Raw genomic sequence first — 24,219 nt, forward strand, 5'->3', positions numbered from 1 at the left:
GGGATTAAGAATAATGGTCACTGGAGAAGAACATTTGGGACATACAGGAAGGTGTAAGCAAGTTATTTTGCCACTTTTTGCATATGTAATAATGTAGATGATAGGTAGGTTTGAGCAAGACATGCTGGGAACGTTTCCCCGAGCTATAATGGAATATTATATATTATATATTCCGAGCTATAACCCTAACAGCTTGAACTTCTAGGCCTCACCATCAGCCATGACCTTTCCTGGGTAAACACCACAGCAAATCCAGCCTCAAAAGCCAGCTACAGATTGGACATCCTCTGTCAATCCAAGTCTTTTCATGGAAAATCAGAGCTGCTCACAGTCTAGAAAGGCTTTGTCTGTAACTCAAGAGAGTACTGCTCTCCCCCATGGCCATGGCTGACTCTGCAGCATCACATCTGTCTCTCGTGGATTCTGTGGAACCTAAATCTCTCAACATAATTGGAATCTCCCATGATGTGGTCAACACACAAGATCTGTTGCTTTCACATTGCAGGTCGGTCTGTGGTCTCTCACTTTCCAATCATGTATTGTCTGATATTGCTCCCTCTGCTCTCTCAGATCTCAGACGCTCTCAAACAACTCCAGGATGCATGCACGCATTCTTCCAGTAATCCCCTCCTGGTTAAACTTCCAAAATCCAGGATGACTGCACAACAGGTCAGGTATGGGAGCATGCGCCGGAGCAATGCATCGCTGCATCCACTTTCCACTGGTACTCCACGGACCTCCGTCTGTCCATCCCCCAGGCAGATGCCTGGCCCATCCCTATCTCCTTGAGATGCTGATCAACCTGCTGCAACCACGAGGCACATGACAGCCCATTGGCCACCTCCACTCACGAGGCTCCCTCACTCAGAGAATCTTGTGAGCAGGATCAGCATCAGGAAAACGAGCCACATGTCCATAAAGCCGCAGCTGACGCTCACGGACTATGCAGGCAACAAATCTCATTTGAATCTCTCTCAGCAACCGCTCGTTGGACACAAAGTACGACCAGCGATCGCCAAGGATTTTCCGAAGACACCTGGTACCAAAGGATTTGAGTCTCGATCTCAGGTCCCTGGTCAGAGTCCAAGTCTCACATCCACAGAGCAAGCATGGAAGTACCAAGGACCTGAAGACTTGGACTTTCGTCCTCCTGCACAGGTGCCGACAGTGCCTGCACAGGCTCGGCAGAGACTTTATATTGACTCCCAACAATAGAACCACCTTCCAGAGCCTATTCGACCTCACTCCAGGACTTCAAGCAGGCAGTGCACCACCATCTCTTATCATCCCCAATTCTGTCTCATGATCTTTCTTTGCCCCATTATCCTTTCCTAACCCAACTATCTCACATGCTACTTTCAGTGTTTCTTCTGTAAGCCTGGTGTTGGCTTAGTAGTTAGTGTCAGGCTTAGGATCTTTGGGTCCTGAGTTTGAGCCCCGTTGGCTGCTGAATTAACACCAAGTGGGGTTGAATCAGCCTGTCATCCTTCCGAGGTCAGCAAAATAAGTACCAGTGTACTGGTAGAGGGGCACAGCATCAGCGGCACAGCCGCGCTTCCAATAAACGATAGCTACCCAGCAGCCAAGCTGCCACACGCAAGAACAGAACAGAGCATTTCCTCTCCTCCTCCTTTTCCTCTCACCCTGTTCATTCATTCCCTTGATTTTGTCCTACTGTCATATAAACCTTGCTTTTCCATAAGCCTCACTCCAATAAAGAAGATAAAATAAAACAAGGTCAATGCAAATCAGGGACACCAGGATGGCTGCGAGAATGCCTACTCAAAAGCAATGCCTGCTTTGCGGACCTTCCATGAGGCAGATTTCAGATTGACGGTCCTCCCTCGGTTCGTAAGGGTGCACTTCATCCGAATGAAGAAATTCCTCTCACTCTTTGTGCTTGAGTCTTTCTTCGCCACACCTGCAAATCAAGCACAAACTTTCAGCAAACAAAATCTGGGTCCGATGTACTCCACACCCATGATAATTAGCATTCACTCTGTTAATCAATCGAGGTTGTTGATCTATCGAGGCCAACTTTGCCTTTCCTTAGGTGGAAAATAAGTTCCCCAAAAGGGAATCCTTGGGTTTGACCATAACTATTTCAAGATATACTCACACTTTCCCAAAGAACTGTGGTTAATACTCAAGTTCTAAGTAGCTTGGGTCGTGGCCATTAATAAATAACCACTTTCAGTCTCAGTGCGAGGATAGTGTTGAATTGCTAATTCTTGTGAAAAATAGATAGTTAAGATAGTGTTGTCAAGATAGTCATCTTGCTAAAAATAATGTTGAATTCTAGCACCAATGAGAATTATACAGTGGTGGCTTCCCTCACTGTCATTACGATTACGAGAAACCCACAAAAACCCCACTCTTACTTAAATTTAGAACTTTCAATATTACACTACAACAGTGGCCAACTATGAAAAATAAAGTGACTTTCTCCACTGCACACGCACCTTGTTTGTACACAAGCAAATCCTGGAGTTCTTCCTGATCACATGGATGGATGAAGTCTAATATGCTCTGTCCTGTCAAATCCACCTGATGCAAAGGATGGAGAGGTTAATTTCTGATGTAGAGCCAGGTTCACATACAACAGACGTTTGTCTGTGGTGTATACGATTCAATAAAAGCACCATCAAAGCAAACAAAGGGGAAACTAGGATCGTGCAAGCACACTGCAATGTCGGGAAGCTCAACTGTAATTCTGTTGCCCTCGCGAGCTCAGCTCACAGTCCAGGTTAAAGCTTGCTTTATTGTGGAGCCATAACTAGCACAACCTCGATAACCCATCCGGGCAGGAAGTGCTGTTTACAGTGAACATACAAATCTTCAAGACTTGGATATTAACTATTAACAAATGTTATTTTTTTTGTTCAGCAAATTATAAATTAATAACCACTCATAATAAATGAAGTATAAACCAAGCAAAGTCATATTATACAAGCCATGCATCCACCTAAAACAACCAGGTCATGACCCAAATCTGGCAGAGTGGCTTTTCGTAAATTCAGGTGTGAGAGTGTGGCACGCCGAGTATAATTAATCGAAGGCAATAATTACTTTGCCACTCAGTACTGATTAGGAACTGCACAGGCAAGCAGAAGCAAATCAAAATCACCCTGAGGTACAAACATTCAGCAGCACCCAAGGTTCTGTGCGTTTAATTGTTGCTGTAGCCGTGCATGATGCCAGCGGGTTAACGCTACACGCAATCTTACCGCACAAGAGACTCAGGCCAGAATTAGTTACCCGAGAGAGGCCCAAGTACTTGGTGACGTTTTCTGAGAGGTAGACGACGTCTCCATCACGAGTCAGAACCGCAACAAATCCGTCAAGGGCTTCTGGGTATAAGCTGTCCATTTCCTCCTGCTTCTGAGCATCTGTCGTCGTTTCTTCTACCGTACCTACTGTGGGAACATCAGGGACAGATTTAGAAAAGACCATTTACTGGTGGAATGAAGACTGGGCCAAAGTGAGAGAATGGCAGGAGGTGGGACAAAAAGGAAAAAGAAGAGCTGAAAGTGAGAGGAATAAATGTCAGGGAGCAAGGAGCATGACTGAAACAATACGATGGAGGCAATTCAGCATCAGCAACGAAATGGATCCAATTTGACTGTGGCATATCAAATCTTATGATGCAAGTACATTTAATCTTGCTACTTATCTATTGACAAGGGATTGCTTCTGTAATGGTGAAAATTAGATGCAAAATCCCTCATTTAAAAACAAAGCAAAAAACAAACCTGGTGTTGGCTTAGTGGTTAGGGTGCTGGCTGGGGATCCTAGGGCCCCGAGTTCAAGCCCCATTGGCCACTGAATTAGCACCAGGGGGTTGACTCAGCCTGCCATCCTTATGAGGTCGGCGAAATGAGTACCAGTGTAGCAGCCAAAAGGCTGCACATGAAGGGAAGGGGTATTGACAGATTGATTAAATCTGGTTTGGTGTGTTGCAGGCATGATGTGCCGAATGGCCTCCTCTTCTGCCTCAATTCCTTGTAGACACTGGAAGAGCAGACTTTCTGCATTTTTTTCCCCCTCAATTGCATTTTGTTTGGAATCCAAGCAATGCAACTCGGTGACAATTCTGTTTCAGAACAAACTCTTTAACACTCCAGAAGGACCACCATCTGGTCACCCAATTCGGCTTCAACTCCCTGTTCTCCTCCCACCCATACATAGACAACGTCACTTGCACTCAAACTTCTTCAGCTTCTTTATGGAATACCTTGAACTTTCATATCATGTGCTCCAAGGGGTTTTGGAAGTAAAGCTGTGGACATACAATTTATATATACTATTACAGCTGTTCGACCACAGCATTACACCTCAAAGACATAAAATCTATTCCACGACTCAAACACAATTTAAAAACAGGTCAAGTGTTCCCTCAAGTCGAGGACGCGCTAGTTACATACCAGCCTTGAGCAACTGCTGCATGTGGAGGTAACTGATTGCCAGGCGCATGATGGACGCCTTGTCCAGGTGTGCGACCACATTGCGCCCAACAGGAAGCTGGTTCGCAAGCTCGGAGAAAACCTCCGTTTCATGACTTCTCCGGTATCGTGCGGAATCACGAGACTTCTCCTTGCGGCGCTCAGAATTTACTCTGATAAAAAAAACAGCAACCAAACAGGATGTTTAAATCAAACTGTGCACCATGTCAGGCTCACTGTGGAATACATGCATCAAGTACAGAATACTACATCAACACCACCACAAGATGTATTGGACTTGAACAGAGGGTGCACAATGTCCATTACATAGATGCAAAATGAAAAAGCAAAAATAAAAAGATCCAACAATAAAACGATGAAAAACAAACAACATACCGTAATATTGTTGCAAAACTCTAAAAGTCATTTCTTTAAAAAAAAATACAAATACATCGGTGGAATTCATGGTTTTGTCAGTGAGGACCTGTGAATTATATAAACGTAACAGGGGGTTGACGAGGTGGAGGTGATTATTACATCGGTGACAATGTCAACCATCGGAGCAGAGTAATACATCGACACATAGTCTCTCAAACGATGATGTGGTCAGGTTTAAGTACATGACCATGTTTGAAGGCTTGGTTTAAACTCGCAAGGAACTTGCTGAAGGATGAGACAAAAAATAATTGGTGGAATAAATACATCAAAGATTGTGCAACTCTTTTTGTCGTCTCATGGCCTGTCAGTCTGAAGGATGAGGGATATCATGGCAAAGGGTGGAGTCATCAGCAAATTGAGGATTTTCCAGTCAGAGAGATCATTGATGAAAATGAGGAATAGGACTGGGCCCAGAAACACCGCCTTGACATGGAGAGATGAAAATATTCCATTGGATGCCACACGTTGGATACAAGAGTAGAGGAAGTCAGTAAGCCATGTGTGGAATTCCCACCTTCCCACACTACCCAGATAAAGCAAAGTTGAAAGATGGCAAAAAGTTCCACCAGGATTTAGCTGATATCAATTTGTGAGGCAATTTATTTTTTTCCCATTTTGACCCCTGTGAACATACAGTGCCTATAAAAAGTCTACACCCTCTTTCAAAATTTTCACCTTTTGTTGCCATAAAGCCTCAACTTAAATTGCATTAAATTAGACTTTTTCCACCTTTATAGTTACACATCGTAACCCACAACTTTCAAGTGAAAAATAAATTTTACAAATTTCAAAAATTAATTAAAAATATAAAGCTAGAATATCTTGGTTTGATAAGTGTCCACCCCCCTTGTAATACCAATTGTAAATTAGCTCAGGTGTAACCAATCACCTTCAAAATCACACACCAAGTTAAATGGCCTTCACCTGTGTTAAATTGAAGTGATTCTGATTATTTCAGAATAAAACTAGAACGGCACTCGGTAGAGCGCATACCTCCGCCAAGCAATGCCTGATCCAAGAGAACATATCTGGCCGAATACTTTTTTGAAATATCATGCTACATATAGTTTGTGGCCAAAGCCTGGTGTTGGCGCAGTGGTTAGGGCAGCGGCTTGGGATCTAAAAGGTCCGAGTTCAAGCCCCGTTGGGCCACTGAATTAATACATCAGGGGGTTGACTCAGCCTGTCATCCTTCCGAGGTCGGCGAAATGAGTACCAGTGTACTGGGCCGGTGTATACCCCGGTTAAAATAGGTGTACCATATCCCTGTGTCGTAAGAGGCGACCAGGGTTGCGTCAGGAAGGGCATCTGGCGTAAAACATGTGCCAAATCACTATGCGGATCATACGGATGATCCGCTGTGGCGACCCCTAATGGGAGCAGCCGAAAGAAGAAGATATAGTTTGTAGCCCTATCTTTCAATGGTGAAGAATCACTTAAAAAAAAAAAAATAATACCCGTATCCAGATTCGGATTCAGATCCTCACCAAAATCGAATCAATTCGCCCTTGCCACACACCCAATGTGTCCACCAAGTTTCGTCCGAATCCGTCCTCAACTTTTTGAGATATCGTGCTATATATCCGTTTAGTCCTATCTCTCAAAAGTGAAGAATCACTTCAAAAAATATCAGATCCAAATTTGGATCTTCATCAAAATTTAAACAATTTTTCCTTGTCACATACCCAACCTGTCCACCAAGTTTCGTCTGAATCCATCCACAACTTTTTGAGATATCATGCAATATATCATTATTGGCTCTATTTCTCAATGCTGAAGAATCACGAAAAAATTTCTAGTAGTCGGATCTGGAGCTTCACCAAAATATAATCGTTCATCCATGTCACACACCCAACCCGTCCACAATATTTCATCCGAATCCATCCACAACTTTTTGAGATATCCTTCACACAAACAGACAAACAAACAAACAAACAAACAAACGAAATTGCTCGTTGAGCAAGGAATTGCCGGAATAACTTTGTCACATCTCCATGATATCTGAAAAAACAAAAACCTGGAAATCAATTTGGTTCTTATAAGTCGATAGTGCTACTGTTTAATGAGTTATAGCACTTAGTTTGGTCATGATCATAACTTGGAAGTCAATCGGACTTGAAATGGCGTTTTTAATCGCAATTTGAAATTTTTTACCCGACCCCCCCCCCCGACATTTAACCCCCGACCGCAAAGAAGGGTGTTGGTGTGACACCCCAATGAGACATATGGTTAGATGCAGAATTGGAAGATGCACATTTTGGATTTGGTTTGAAGTCGATACGACCATTTTAGCGGACGTTATTGGGAAAATAAGAATTTCGGTTTTTTGGTGACCTTGACCTTGACCTTTGACTTAGATTCACCAAAAACGACAAGTGTCTAAGTTGGACCATGGTCGACGTCTGTACCCAGTTTGGCCATGATCGCTGAAACAGTGTGGCTGCTACAGGGTAAACAAACACACAAACAGACAGAGACAGACAGACACACACAACCGATCAACATAATTGCCGAAATCCAAAGGATTCTGGCAATTAACAGACAGACAGACAAAGGGGTGAAAACATAACCTCCTTCACCTTAGGTGGTGGAGGTAATCAGCTAATCCTGAATGTTTCCTCTGCTGGGTAGTGCATTTCACAGCAAAGACTCAACCATCAGAGCACCAAGGAGCTTTCAAAAGATCTCCGGGATAAAGTTATGAAAGGCACAGATCAGGGGATGGGTATAAAAATATTTCAAAGGCCTTGAATATCTCTTGGAGCACAGTCAAGACAATCATTAAGAAGTGAAAGGTGTATGGTACCACCAAGATCCTGCCGAGATCAGGCCGTTCCTCCAAACTGGATGACCAAGCAAAAATACACAAATCAGAGAGGCCACCAAGAAGCCAATGGCAACTTTGAAACAGCTATCGGCCTTTATGGCAAAGACTGGTCACTGTGTGCACGTGATAAGAATATCCCAAGCACTTCACAAGTCTGGCCTGTACGGTACGGTGACAAGAAGGAAGCCAGTACTCAATAAAAACCACCGAGTCCCGTTGGAGGTATGCAAAAAAAAACTCCAGAGATTCTGAAGCCATGTCACAAAAAGTTTTGTAGTCTGACAAAACCAAGATGGAACCAAGAAGGAACCGAAATGTAAAATGTTAGGTTTGCCACAATGTTAGGTTTAAACAAAAATGATATGAAAGCGATACAAAAGCGATATCGGCACGAAAGCGACACAAAAGCGATATCGGTACGAAAGCGACACAAAAGCGATATCGGTACGAAAGCGATACAAAAGCGATACAAAAGCGATACAAAAGCGATACAAAAGCGATACAAAAGCGATATCGGTACGAAAGCAATACAAAAGCGATATCGGTACGAAAGCAATACAAAAGCGATATCGGTACGAAAGCAATACAAAAGCGATATCGGTACGAAAGCAATACTAAAGCGATATCGGTACGAAAGCAATACAAAAGCGATATCGGTACGAAAGCAATACAAAAGCGATATCGGTACGAAAGCAATACAAAAGCGATATCGGTACGAAAGCAACACAAAAGCGAAATGAAAGCGATAAGAAAGCAATATCAGTACGAAAGCAAAACGAAAGAGATAAGAAAGCGATATCAGTACGAAAGCGAAACAAAGGCGATATCGGTACGAAAGTGAAACGAAAGCGATACAAAAGCGATATCAGGAGGAGAGCGAAACGAAAGCGATACAAAAGCGATATCAGGAGGAGAGTGAAACGAAAGCGATACAAAAGCGATATCGGTACGAAAGCGAAACGAAAGCGACATCGGTACGAAAGCGAAACGGAAGCGATATTGTTATGAATTTGGAAGCTTACTGCACACAACAGCCAGGTCCCAAAGATCAGTTATATTGTTAAGTATGTGTTTATAGTTAGAATCCATCCCGTGTCTAATGGGTGATTAAATGTTAGTGCGCTGCGGAGTTATTTTGATAGGGTTTTCTTTTACATTTTTCTTATATCGACAACAACAACACCTTCACTCCATCCTGATGCCATAACGCTCGCGGTGGGCGGAGTTCAATGAAGGACTTGGCGTCTCTCTCGACCAATCAGAGAGATGCGAGCGAGTTTGCCGTTGTTCGGCCAATGGGAGCCAACGCAGGACAATATTACTCATCTTCCTGTTTGAGGGGCAGTCCGCCGTGACGCCCGCCACGCCCCCCAGTCAAATCAGCGGACTTGGCACCCCTTTTGGCCAATCACAGGGGCAACGAGTGGATCACATGCCAAAACCGCCCAGTAAGGGGGGGGCGGGTTACAAGATGGAGTCCCCTCCCCCTGGACGGAGAGTGAATAATTGATCGGCACGATCTGACTGGGGGCAGTTGGGGTTTGCCTGCCGGATCGTCTCGGATCGCCTGGTCTTGCCTGCTGGCGCTCGCTGCCTTGGCCGCTCTCGTGCTGACTGGCATCTGTCCATCATCCTCAGTCCCTGGTGCTTGGAGTGGCATCGTTGTTGCGGGGTCGAGTCCCGCCGAGCAAGAACGTCGAAGACCACATGAGCTGGACAGATCCAAGCTTGCTCTGGTCTCCAGCTCACCTTCCCTCGAGCAGGAAGCCTTCAATAAAGACCTGACGGGGTCCATTTCTGGGTATCTGTGTGTGCGTGTGTGTGTCCGTGGGCCCCGTCTATAAGTAGAATTGTTAAGTGCTTTTGTTGTACATTTGCCTTGCTTCGTCGGATAACTCTGCCCTTACGTGCTCCCCTCGTTCCCCAATTATTGTTGTAAATAAATCCCCCTTTTGTTGAATGTACCAGCTCGTCCTTGTCCTTTTTATCATTGGTTTTCCACACTGCGAACGGGAATTAGGAGGCTTCATTGTTTCTATAATCGTGCAATCGGACCGGCAGGAATCTGGTACTCTCCGCTCGGGGTACGACTCGGATCCGGCTCGGTAATGGCCCGGATCGCGCAGATCCTGCCGAGGGTGAATTTCTGTGGTCGTTTGGACGACGTGGGCATTTAGGTATATTGAAATTGGCAATTGACCCCATCCCACGTGGTCGACCCATTGGCGATCTTCGGTCCTATAAGGGACCCGTGACCTTTCGGATTTATCTGAAAGGTACGACCTAAAATCCGGGTGTTCGGTGGAGCCAACTCCACTGCTCCCCCTGGCGGTCGTGATCGCCACCGAGACCCAGCCCCACAACAATATCAGTACGAAAGCGAAACGAAAGCAATATGAAAGCGATATCGTTACGAAAGCGAAACGAAAGCGATATCGGAACAAAAGCAATACAAAAGCGATATCGGAACAAAAGCGATACAAAAGCGATATCGGAACAAAAGCGATACAAAAGCGATATCGGAACAAAAGCGATACAAAAGCGATATCAGAACAAAAGCGATACAAAAGCGATATCGGTAGGAAAGCGATACAAAAGCGATATCGGTACGAAAGCGATACAAAAGCGATATCGGTACGAAAGCGATACAAAAGCGATATCGGTACGAAAGCGATACAAAAGCGATATCGGTACGAAAGCGATACAAAAGCGATATCGGTACGAAAGCGATACAAAAGCGATATCGGTACGAAAGCGATACGAAAGCGATATCGGTACGAAAGCGAAACGAAAGCGATATCGGTACGAAAGCGAAACGAAAGCGATATCGGTACGAAAGCGAAACGAAAGCGATATCGGTACGAAAGCGAAACGAAAGCGATATCGGTACGAAAGCGAAACGAAAGCGATATCGGTACGAAAGCGAAATCGGTACGAAATCAACAGCAGTACGAAAGCGATAGTGCCACGAAAGCGTTATCAACTTTTGTCTTTTCGTCAAACAATGCATCTTTCAACTTTTCTTTCACTCCAGCTACCCGTCCATCGCCAGTTTCTCGCCCTTTCACTTCCAAAAAGTAACTCCCTAATCTTCATGATCCTGCCCTTTTTTCCGTTCAAACCCTGTAATTCCCATGCAAAACTTCCCTCACCTGAATCCACAACTCCTACTTCACACCATCCCCTTCACACCTCCCTGTTCATTCCGCATCCGAAACCATCACCCCCCACCCCACTTCCCGACCATCACCACCCCGACTACGCTAACATTATTTACCGAATGTAGCTCAGTTCCCCTAGATTCTAGAACAATGACCCGATCCGAATTACCGCATTAACTCATTACCTGTAAGCTATATAATATACAAAACATCATTGAAGTAAATAAGTTTTTCTTTTCTTCAATTATTTCCTGCAAAACTCTCCAATAAAACTGATAGCCGTCATCGATTGTCGTCATCGTGTGAGATAAACAACAGCTCCCTGCTGGTGGAGTGGAATTTTAAATAACACCATTATACCGGTATAGTGTGTACCGAAAAAAAATCATTATCAAAAAAATAATCGGTAGATATACCGAGCTGTGATACCAAACATGAACAAATGGAAGAAAGGTGTTCACAATCTTTACTACCGTACATGGACTAGAACACTAGACGATTTAAAAAGCTCTGATGGACTCAGCCACACCTGGAACAGTGAAACGTATGATGTCAAGACATAGCAGAAAGTAAGTACATTACATTTTAACTTTTCACCCTCAGCATCCGAGCACCCGTACAAGCAATCTCGTTTATATTTGTCCTCGTGGCTGGTTTTAAAGTAATTACCAATTGGTTGTTACCTCCGCCACCGAAGGTGAAGGAGGTTATGTTTTCACCCCTTTCTGTTTTTGTTTGTCTGTTGGTGTACAGGATAGCTCAAAAAGTTGCGGACGGATCCGATGACATTTTGTGGACAAGTTCGGTGTGTGACAAGGATGAACCGATTAGATTTTGGTGTAGATCCGGATCCGGATACTAGAATATTTTTAGTGATTCTTCACCATTGAGAGATGGGGCCAAAATGATATATAGCATGATATTGTTGCGGATCTGGAAGCCATGAGCACACAGACATTCAGGTTCCTATAGATTAGTTATCTCGGTAAGTACGTGTTTTGTAGATAGTCCTTTTCCCTTGTTTAATGGGTAAATAAAGGCGCTGCGATTTGTATTAGGAAACCCCCATCTTCAGCGACAGCCACAAAATGCCTGTTGGTTGCGGACACGCTGCGGAACAGCACAAGCCCTCTGCTCCCGGCGTCCCCCGCGTGCTTAGTAGGGGAAAGGTGAAGCCACCACCCACCAAACCCTCTGCTCCCGGCATTCTGTGCGCGCTCAGTTGGTGAAAGGTGAAGCCCCCACCCACCAAACCCTCTGCTCCTGGCATCCTCCGCGCGCGTTTGCGGGCGGGGGGGGCGGGGGGAATGGAATGCGGGCATGTTCAGACTGCATCCACAATCCGAATTCCTTACCGAATATGGGCATAAAAGCAGCCAGCGGGGGGAATGGAATGCGGCAGCCCCCACCGACAGCGGATGAGTCACGTGGGAAGCGAGGCGCGCCCGGCAGAAATAAAAAGGGAAGAGAAGGACAGAAATAAAAAGGGAAGAGAAGGACGGAAACAGGGCTTTTTACCGGCTTCTACCGGTTTCTATGAGCTTCTTCGAGCTTCAAGCTTCTTGTCGGTTCTCCGGGCGTTGTACTCCTGTTGTCCTTCGTGGCTGGTTCTCCCGTCGTTCTCCGCTGGTCCTCCTGTGGTTACGGTCGCGCACAAGTTCTGGGTAGTGCGCACGGAGGGTCTTTTCCCGCCAGCCGTCGCTATGCCGACTTCGCTCACTTGGATCATCCAGATCGTGCTGGGGGTCCAGTCGGCCCCGGGGACCTGGTCCTTGAAGACCGCACGAGGTAGGCAGGTCCGAGATAGGTCTCAATAAAGACCAGTTGGTCCGATCATTTGTGTGGGTGTGTGTGCGTGCGCGTGTTCGTGGCGCCAGTCCAATAAGTAGTGAATTGTATGAATGCCTGTATATATACTTTCATTTCTTATACCGGCTGTAGGCTTTTCTCGTGTCATGTCCCCATCCCCCCCCCTCCCACCATTGATTGCTTATGTGCTTGTTTAAATAAATGTCCCCCATTGTTGAACGTGAACCTTCTCGTCGTGTCATTTCCTCACATTGACTGTCATGGTGCGTTCAGAGAATTAGCTGGCTTTTAACGCCGATAAAAGTAAATCTGGTCCGACGGGATTTGGCGATTTAAAACCGCTCGGCTTCACACACGGAACGAGCACGCTTAAGCGGCTCATTTTCGTACAAGTCCCGTTGAGGTATAAACTCTCGGTATTTCTGTCCACGCGAATAGTTCGGTATATCGACAATTCGGCGATTGACCCTGTAGCGCGTGGACAGAACAATTGAGTAGTTTATGATGCTTTAAGGCATCCGTGGCTGGATTTCGGGGTTGGTCCGGAAAGTCACGACTGGATTGTCGCTTTCGGTGGGCGCGCGACTGCAATTTGGCTAAAACGGTCGTCCGAATGCAGTGGAAAACAACAACAATATTATAAATATATATTGGGCCCGATATGTTCTCGTGGATCAGGTATTACATGGTGGAGGTATGCGCTCTACCGAAGTGCCCTTCTAGTTATTTATATGAATTGGATGCTTTTTAGAATGCTCCTGCAGAGTCAGTGATTTGTAATATCGGAATGAAACTGAGATGTGGGGAAAAGGTCTTTTTTACCAGACCATTGTATATTTTTGGAACATGCGTAAAAAAAATTAATATATATCTACTGTATGTATTTTTAATATTGATATACAGTACTGGAATGACCCCATCGGTATGTCGATATCGAAAAAAAAAATCTATATCGACGGAGCCTACCCGAAGAACACAGCCAAAGCCACACTGTAGTGGCTAAGGAACAAAAAGATAAATGTCCTTGAGTAACCCAGTCAGAGCCTCGACCTAAATCCAATCGAAAATCTGTGGCATGACTTGAAGATTGCTGTCCATCAACGCTCCCCATGCAACTAGACTGAGCTTGAACAGTTCTGTGCAGAAGAATGGGCAAATATTGCCCACTCAAGGCGTGCAAAGCAGGTGGAGACCTATCCCAACAGACTCACAGCTGTAATTACTGTCAAAGGTGCTTCCACCAAGTATTAACTCAGGAGGGGTGGAAAATTATCCAACAAAGATATTCTAGTTTTGCATTTGTAATTAATTTTCTGAAATTTGACGAATTTGTTTTTAACTTGGAAGTTGTGGTTGCGATGTGTAAATGAAGGTGGAAACAAAAATCTGTTTTAATGCAATTTAATTCCAGGCTATAATGAAACAAAAGGTGAAAATTTTGAAAGGGGGTGTAAGACTATCAGCACTGTAAGTGCCCACCCTGGGGGCATGAACCGGGGTTCAAACCCCCCCCCCCCAAAAGTTACATATTTCATGGGTCTCCAAATGTTGATTGCACATACAAGTTTAATTTTAAAATGTTTAAAATGTGTCCATAATTGCATTTTTCGCTATTTGACCCCACCCAGGGGGTGGAGCCAAAAATGATACTGCTCTTGCACCTTCTTGTCATGTGGTGATCATAACTACCAGGGGTGCAAATTAACGACCGCCTGGTCGCCAATGGCGCCTTACTTTTGTGCTGGGCGGGTACACAATACTGCCTTACCTGCCCGGCTGGCGAATCACCGGTGATTCCTGTTATTTTGTACAATTTCTACTTGCTTCTCTACTCGTTTTCTCAACTAGAACTACTGTTTTTGTCCGCAGAAATCCGTAGAAATCACCAGTAATTCTGCGGCGGCCATTTTGTCAGTTTTCATCTCGTTCCAAATCACGCGTGATTGCGCGAGATTTGACGGTTTGGCGCGGTTTGGACGCATTTTCTCATGCCCAGGTTGGTTAAATGAGTGAATTTGGGTGAATGAGTGAGTTTCATGAGGCTTTTGGGTTAACAAGTGAGTTAGATGAGTGAGGTTAGATGAATGAGTGAGTTTGATGGGTGAGGTTGGGTGAATGAGTGAGTTTGATGGGTGAGGTTGGGTTAATGAATGAGTTTGATGGGTGAGGTTGGGTGAATGAGTGAGTTTGATGGGTGAGGTTAGGTGGATGAGTGAGTTTATATGTGATGTTGGGTGGACGAGTAGTACCCCCACCATTGTCCATCACCCACAACCTCCCCCCCCCTCCACCCCATCGCCCATCACTCACCCCCCCCCATCGTCCATCAGCCACAACCATCCCATCACCCACAAAAATGACCCCCCCCAGCACTACTCACAACCCCCTGCCCCCCATCACCCACACAAAAACGGTCCCCCCCCCCATCACCCACAACCTCCTCCTCCCTGCATCATCCCCCCACTCATCAAACTCATTCATCCATCCAACCCACTCATCCACCCAACCTCACTCATTTAGGCAAACCTCCTCCATTAAACTCACTCATCTAACCAATCTCACTCATCAAATTCACTCATGTGAGTATATTAAAAGTGTTTGATATCAAATTTGTGACTTTTGTCTTTATTTTATAGGGCCGGTAACTTTTTCTAGTCACCGGCCCTGCTGGCCGGTGGATAAAAATGTTAATTTGCACGCCTGACTACCAAGTTTGGAGAATTTCTACAAGACCGTTTAGGAGGGGACAGCATGATGGACGGACAGACAGACAGAGCTGGTTACAATATCTTCCCGTTTTTTTTGTTTTGTTTTGTTTTTTTTCCAAAAAGCGTGGGGATAATAAGTTGTTTGGAGAATGCAACTTCACAAAGAGATGCCTCCACATGGTTAACAGGAAAACATGAAGCAAAAGGCCTCTCTCCACTCTAACACTAGTCTAATCTGTCTGTCTATCTTTCACATATATGTCATCCTGCAAATGGGGTGGATTAACAAAAACAAATATTGTGCACAAGCTTAGACCTGAAAAAAAAAAAAAAAACTTATGCAGTGTTACCACCATTTCCCTTTACTTAAACACAGCCCCCACAGGCACCCAGAATCCTCCCCATTTGCCAAGCTTATTCCTCTTGTTATTTGACAACCCCAAATATTCCCACCTCAGGGGAAACTGTTCTGGCCCAAGTCCTTCAGAAACTGGATAGTCAGGTCTTGTGTTCGACAATTTTTAATTCATTCAGGGTGCCAGACATAAATCCCCCAATGCCCAACTCTTCATGAAAAACAGCCAGGGATCATTTACGTCCACCAAGTAATGTTAGCAGACAAGACACCCAACTTATCGTCCATCCGAGGGACGCCGCAGAGATCGACACGTCGCCCTGCATGTCAAACAGCAGGTTGAGATCCAAACCCAGCCTATATGGCTCAAAGGCATGTACGTCAACCTCGTCCTGTAAACCTTTGCATGCTGTTCAAGTGATATAAATTTGCTTTGTCTTGATTGTATAACCAGGCAGACAAAAGTACAATACGAAACATGATGTTGGCTTAGCGGTTAGGGTGGTGGCTTGGGATCCTAGGGTCCTGAGTTCAAGCCCCGTTGGCCGCTAAATTAACTCGGCCCATCATCCTTCCGATGTCGGCGAAATGAGTACCAGTGCAGCAGCCAAAAAGGCTGCACACGAAGGGAGGGGGAATCAACGGATTGATTAAATCTCGTATTGGTGTTGTGCAGGCATGATGGGCCAAATGGCCTCCTCCTGCACCTTAATTCCTTGTAAATCCCTGACCATCATGACCACCCCAACCCTGCATATTTATAGCAGTCTCTTTTCCTTGCCAACCTCTCCAACCTGTCAAAACAAATTAAATGTCCATTCTTACTTTGCACGTATTATTTGAGTTATGTTAGACAGCAGGAATGTGTACGACATGAACGATGTACCAAATGACCTTTTCCCCACGTCCCAGTTTTGCATGCATGGCAGAGGGATTTCACCTATTTTGTAAAATAAAATAAAATAAATAAATATCGAAGTATTTGTAAAAACAACTAAGTTGGAGGGGGGCGGGGGGGAGTCAGACTTATTTGCTTCTTTTGAAATACTCGAATGAGGAAAGGGACAAGGAAGGAGTGGGGAAAGGGGAGGAGCTGGAATTGAGTGGAGCGAGGGACATCAAGACACAGATTAGATAGAAGCATCAGCGGGAAGGAAATAAATAAGTGACCCTTTAATGGGTGATGAAAGAAGATGCAATGAAAAGCAGGAACGGGAAAGGATTGCATCACAGTCAGCACAAACCAATTTAACGTTATACCAAAGACAGACCATTCAGCACATTTAGGCAAACTCAGGAATTTATGTCCAAGGGCCAAATGCCGATCCTGTTAAGTCACTAAAATGCCAAGTCAATAGAGTTTGTGTCTCCATCTGAGCTGCAGTACAATGGCACCCAAAATGTGGGACTTTATCCTCTCTGGCACACCGAACGCCCTGCGGGTCATGTCGAGAGGCATGGGTGGTACACGTTCAGAACGCCATCAAGAGGATACTGTACTTGTCTGGAATGTCTACAGCACCAAGTTGACCACAAAATCCATGTAAGGCCTCACACTGTATCAGCTATTTAACAACTTTAGAACACCATCATGGCCTTCAACACTGACAATGTCAACCGTGACATTTATTTACTCCAGCCACCTGATCCTCTTTTTGATGTCCTGCTGCCACACTCGGACCGGCAAGAGTAACAATGCTCAATGGGTGATGGCATTGTGGATCTCGGACAAGACAAAACAAAAATAAAGTGAAACAAATACAAACAAGAAAAAGAGCAATTCGTTGAAAAAGAGATTGCAGACCATTTTCAAGTTGAAAAAAAAGAGATTTCAGACCCAAATCAAGACTCGTTTTGTGTGGCGTTTGTGTACTGGTGTGTTACGTACGTAATTAATAAGAGACATAATTAGAACTGCCACTTAATAACTGCTGGCAGAGATGACGGTTCCAAGACGTCCTGCTTTGATTGGACACCTGGCCTATGACGTTTTTCATTATTATTCAGTTGAATTTAGAATGGAATTAAAATAAATTCAATTCAATTCAAATCATATGGAAGACCAAATAGGTACAGCCCTGCATTGGAGTAATTAGAAGGAACCCAAACAAGAAAAAGGCAAAGATGAAGTCATCAGGAGGAACCTGGATAGGATTTGCATTGCACCTGCTGCTCCTCTACCCTCAAACCCATCCAGGCAGAGCCAAGTGAACCTTATTAAAAAAAACAATAATAATAATAATAATAATAATAAATAACTAAAAAGAACCCATATCAAAAGAACGACATCATTCTGGCTGCCAGACCATATGTCTGATCAAGTTGAAATTTAAAACATGTATTCCTCATCACCACTAGATCATAATTGAAAAGTTTCACGTCGATTCATTAAGCGGTTCCAGAGAAAACATTATTTAATATTTTCTTCAATCCAATGTGGCTGCCAAACCATGTGACCGATATGGCTTGGGGAACATTTGTGTGAAGTTTCCCCTCTCTGTCCAGCCGTTCTGGAGAAGATGATTTTTATAGGTTCTTGGGTAAATCCAATATGGCTGCCAAACCATGTGACCAATGACATCATATCTGTAAACCTTTTGTTCCTCACAGATAGGCAGTGATCCATGTAACATTTTTCCACGATCTGTTTGGCCACCTCAGAGAAGAAGATTTTTGAAGGTTTTTTTTTATTATTATTTTTTTTAACAATATAGCTGCTGAATCACGTGACTGATGGCATCATCAAGTTTGTTTTTTTTTTTTTTTCTGTGGACCATTTTATTCCGGGATGACCCCACAAATTTTCATACTGATCAGATGGAGCGTTCCACATATAAAATTATGACATAACAAAGGCACCTATGACGTCAGAAGAACATCACACTCATTCCCCATGAGGAGTACTTGATATGTGCAAAGTTTCAATTTTTTCCTTTGTATGGTTTCAGAGATAAAGAGGTCCAAACTTTTCCCATTTTTCCAACATGGCTGCCACACCATGTGACCTATGATGTCATAATCATTAAAAACATTTGACATGAGTAGTCGCACCAATGGTGAAAATTTCATCTCAATCCGACAAACGGTTGCGGAGTAAAACACGAAAGTTCTGTGTGGACAAACAAACAAGACCCAAATACAATACCCTCTCCTTCGGCGAGAGTAAATACACCATTCAATTGAAATAAAGTTGTTCCTCGATCATAAACTGATGTTTGTAGACCGACAGACAGACAGACAAACAAAGTGTATGGTCAATTGCTTAACCCCACTCTTTGCTTCGTGTGTGCGGGGTAAACATACTGGAACCATTAAGCAGCAAATAACTTTGCAGTGCAGAGTGCATTTGCTGTGGAGGCAGCCATATCTTACATTGCGGTTGAGGGACCCTGCTTGGCGGTGAAAGGCACGTGCTAATGAAAGGCGATCAGTATCCATCCATTCCCAAGAGCAAATCTTGGTTTATGAACTTTTAATTTTGTGTCCCATTGCTGTCTAAATACAAGTACAGCTCTCTTCGTCTCAAACCAAATCGGTCAGAAACTATACTCAAATCTCAGCAGCAAGCTACTCTCTGACAGGCATTTAGTAATCACCATTTAAGGTTATTAGGTGTCTGTTTCATAACCATAGGAGATAAAACAATGAAAGTTTAAGAATAAACTGACTGTAACTCAGAATGATCGGTCCAAGTTTCCCGACCATTCTCCCACCCCCTCCCACCCCCAAGTACAAGATAGACCTCACTATGCCTCAAGCAAGGGGAATTCAAGCTTGAACTTGAGCAACTTTACAAAAATTCCCAACATTGAACCATACAACATCAGTCATCAAGTTCAAGTAGCTTATGCACCATCTTCATCTCCTTTAATGTTGGCAGTTCAAGCATTTCAACATGATGGAGTTCACCCTTTGCTTGCCTAACTTGGTGAATCAAACAAATGCAATTGCGGCTTGAGGTTGGTCGATGGATTCTGGAGTAGTTAGGGTAATTGTTGTGCATGTTCAAAAACAGGTCAAAATCTCTTGAAAAACCTAATGATGGATAATCTACCTTCAGTTATTCCTGCACTGCATCAAAGCTTTCCTGGACAAAAAGAGCGCTTGAGAAAACAGATTAAACAAGAAGGGCACTCAATAGAGCGCACACCTCTGCCTGGATTCGGATCTTCACCAAAATTGAATAAATTTGTCCTTGTCACACACCCAACCTGCCTTCCCAGATTCATCAGAATCCGTCTGTAACTTTTTGAGATATCGTGTTACATATCGGTTTTAGTCGAGCTAGCACTCAAAAATTCTCGGATCGGGATTTTCACTAAAATTGAATCAATTCGTTCTTGGCACACACCCAACATATCCACCAAGTTTCGTCCGAATCCGTCCACCACTTATTCAGATATCATACACACAAACAAATAAACCTCAAGCTTGGTGTTGGCTTGGTGGTTTGGGTGGCTGGCTTGGGATCTTAGAATCCTGAGTTTGAGACCTTGTTGGTCATTGAATTAACACCAGATGGGGTTGACTCAGCCTGCCATCCTTCTGAGGTTGGCAAAATGAGTCCCAACTGGTAATAGGGGGAATGCATCAGCGGCAAAGCCACACCCTCAGCCAATGATGTTAATTGCAGCCTTGTGCTGCATACGGAGGAGGAGGAGGAGGAGAAGGAAACAAACAAAGAGACAGACAGCTGACAAGAGGCAGAAACATAATCTGTCTACCTTCGGTAGACAGAAGTAAAAATACATTCACACAGAGCTGTAAGCAAGACAAAATGATAGCGATATCATCTGGATTCTAACAACAGATTCAGTTTGAATAATAAAATAAGATGAATAGGTGTGAATGGACAAAACAGCTGCCAAACTGGTTTGTATACTGGATAAACACCTGAACATTTTATTAAAGTTTAAAGGTTCTAATGTCAAGGTAGCCCTATTTATACCTCTACCTCCAAACAATCCAGTATGGGTTTGATTTCCGACTAGACTGCAAACTGTCGGATTGAGGCGTCGCAGGCAGGGTGTTGCATCGTAAACTGTGCCGTCCCTTGAACGGACATTAAACTGGTTATCCTGTTTGCTGACAATATAGTTTGTGGACGTTAAAGATGAGCCTTTCAAACGTCTTTCGGGAAGAGCAGATGAGTTTGAGCCGGCACCTCGGAACAAATTACAAATTCCTGTCCTGGTTGCTGCTGGCAGAAATTGGTAAACGCACCCAGAGTAATCCTTACCAACTGACTACTTGGCAGCACCGAACCTGATTTTGAACAGAGCAAAAGAGACGGATGGGATTCTCCAGAAAGCACAAAAGGTTTAAAACTCCATCCCTTGCCACACACCACAAAGAAAAGAGAACTCAACACAGTTTCTCTGAATTGTTAGAAGGATTTTCGGGTAGCCCGACCTTATTAGTGCCCAATCCCAAGGTGTCGAGAGGACATTAAAAGTCAACCACAAGGTATAACCCAAGCACGAGATGTAAACCAGCACAAGCAGGATAAACAGATTACACTCTCCCTGAAAGCAACTGATGAGGGACATGGGTTTGTTTTAATCAGCGATCAGACAGGGAAATGGAAATTCTACTGAGACGAGCACATTTTCTGGAGGTCCAGAATCCAATTCCATAACACCCCTACCTTCAGGAAGATCTGAACCCACAACCTCTGGCATGCCAAGTCCAGTGACCTCACCATTAAGCCACCAACACGGCCACGTGTTTAGTCCTTTAACTCTGCCACTGACTTTCATCGTCAAGAAAACTAATTAAGAAAGTCATGAATGATCATAATGCGAGACCCGAACATTCAGACTGGTCGTACACGTACAGCTGCTGCGATTTTTTTTTCCATTTCCTCGATTTACAAATCAAGCTGTTTAATTCACCAGCATACAATTGATGTACTTCACTCTTAATGAAAGGCAAATAAATGAAGAATTCCATTTCGCATTATAAACACAACACTTCGATTCTTTAACGGCCACAATTATTCCCACGTTCATGTGGGGTTGGCTTGGCCCAAGTCTTTCACGAAACGGCTGGCCAGGCCGAACATACGACTCATGTTAGGGCAAGAATTTGGAATTTGTTCATGGTGCCGGCGTTGGCTCATCTACTCTTCGTGAAGGACACCATGGTATCTTTAACGCCCACCAACTAATGGCGGCAGACAGGATGCCAGGGTTAACGTCACACACATTGATGAATCACCCTGTCTGTGGAACAACTGTCTATACCTGGGTCAGGATGCGAACCCAGGCTAGACAGCTTAGAGATGAGTGTGCCGTACCTCGCCATCCTATCAGCTCAGCATAAACGCAACACCACAAAAAAAAAAAATTCCCAAAAATTTCAACAATATTCACCAAACTTCCACCGATATGCAAAATGTTAACTACGTAGTTCCTGATACATTGAATTCAAGGTCACTTCTGCTTGTAAACGGAAACCAAGTACTGTATATACAAATGAGCAAAGCGATGTGACATTACAATAAAAAATATGGATGTAGGTTCCACAAACACAAATGGTATTAACATTATCGTTCAAATAACTGTTAGAATTATTGGTTGTAAAACTCGGCCTTTCCACACAGCTTGGTGGAAAGTGCGGATGTATACAAACCCATGGAAGCTTCAAATGCAACAAACCGATGACCTCTGTTCTTATTTATTTTGATGACCTCTTCCCAGGTCGAGCTCCCTCTGACCCACATACTCCACAATGCATATCTTCTTCCAGTAACCCCATCCAGGTTCATGTACCAAATCCAGGCTTACCACACACGTCCACTGTTTTGTTCAACTACCGCTTGGAAGGTGCAATCCCATTCTTCCCTCGAGAATACCAAGAAGCAGCCAGTGCAGCACTATCCCACATCACGACCTGCTATCTTTTCGACCCAAATTAACTCGATCTCACTCAACCCTCTTACTTGCAGGTTATGGGTTTCCTCTCCTCCCTTCACTTTTTTATTAGCTCAATCCTTACTGGTTGCATTCAACTGTGGCCATACCGTTACTGAGATGCTTTTTACCCGTGGAAAACTCGCTCGTATATCAATAAGCAAGAATTTGTCCGTCTCTCTCATCCTCCTGCACGGCTACATCTTTAAAGTTACAAACTCCATACTTGGTGTACAGATACAACTTTGTGCAACATGGGCTATGTGGCCACGGCCTCGGAGGCCGTTCTGAGGCCAAAGTGACCAAGTTTTGACAAACAGGACGACCAATTGGTCTCACATTGAAGAGGCCGGATCTGTGCAGTGCAACACAATTAACCTTATAAAGTCCATGAAATAATTAAAATTGATAGATTAACATAAAGTTTTACCATTACTGGGGACTGGTACTTGTGCTCAAATATATATATATATATATATATATATATATATACATATATATATATATATATATATATATATATACATACATATATACATATATGTAAATCCTCAGCGTTGATTGGTTGAGAGAAGGGAAGGACGGGATTACCTGATTGGTGGAACCACAGAGCATCATGAATAATGAGCAGGCAGAAATGAACCATCATGAATAATGATTAGGTGAAGATTAATCACCAAAAAACCCTGGCAGAAATGTAATGCTAATTAGCTGGGGGCTAGTGGGGGGGGGTGGTTTTCATGATGACTCAACGTTGACTGTGGTACAGTTGTCACACGGTCAAGCCATCATAGTCAAAATAGACATAAAGTTCAGACAAATTCTGTCTACAAAGAATGGGGTTGGTTGACCTGATGAATGTGGCCTCCATTGCATGAAGGTAAGCTAAACTGCGTCCTCTATTCAAGATTTTAAACCAGCCGATACGATATTGCTCTGCACACTGAGGATTATTCAGTAAATGGTGACCAATTGCAGAGGCACAGGGAGTCGTTGTCGTACTATGCACATTCTTACAAGCCCGAGTTGGTTGTCTCTTTGGTCGATTGACCCCGTCTGATCCCCAAAGGGACCGGGTTGTTCAATGCAATCCTTCAATCTAAAAGATGTGCGGCGCACATACTGAGCATCACACTGGTACTGAAATTCGTAAATAATCTTACTTATATGAGAGGCGGGCAGAACATCTTTTTGGACTGAAGGAAGCAACCGGCAGGTCGTGAAAATCACTCGTGGTTGAACAGCATAGTAAGAATGGGACACTGTCTGTTTGATCTGGTTTTCAAACCGTTGAGACACTGTGCCTTTCCAAGGTAGACGTAGGTATACAGAACATTTACCAAGTCTGATTATAGGATTCTTTGATAGGTTCAGGTACAGTATTTGTGTATATATATATATATATATATATATATATATATATATATATATATATATATATATATATATATATATATATATATTATGTATATATATATATATATATATATATATATATATATATATCGATTGATGATCCATTCAGGATACCATTATCAAGAAGTCGTCTTGATGGTCTCAATTTC

General features: G+C 43.7%; 1 protein-coding gene across 4 annotated transcripts in view; it reads right to left on the bottom strand.

Annotated features, from left to right (window-relative positions):
- The window catches only part of LOC147014024 (hypoxia-inducible factor 1-alpha-like), a 58,752-nt gene that overhangs the window by 32,646 nt on the left and 1,887 nt on the right, over positions 1-24,219 (bottom strand). For 3 of the 4 annotated variants that reach the window (XM_085851591.1, XM_085851593.1, XM_085851594.1), the window contains exons 2-5: positions 4,425-4,615; positions 3,259-3,416; positions 2,463-2,547; positions 1,809-1,921 (exon numbers count right to left, since the gene is read on the bottom strand). In XM_085851591.1, the coding sequence (XP_085707717.1) occupies positions 1,809-1,921; positions 2,463-2,547; positions 3,259-3,416; positions 4,425-4,615 (547 nt within the window). The remainder of the gene's footprint in view (positions 1-1,808; positions 1,922-2,462; positions 2,548-3,258; positions 3,417-4,424; positions 4,616-24,219) is intronic. The other variant, XM_085851592.1, reaches the window with a different exon arrangement.

Source organism: Eptatretus burgeri, chromosome 13 (assembly GCF_056783735.1).
Source record: "Eptatretus burgeri isolate ZD-2024b chromosome 13, Ebu_testis_v1, whole genome shotgun sequence".
In the NCBI taxonomy this organism is placed as follows: Eukaryota; Metazoa; Chordata; class Myxini; order Myxiniformes; family Myxinidae; genus Eptatretus; species Eptatretus burgeri.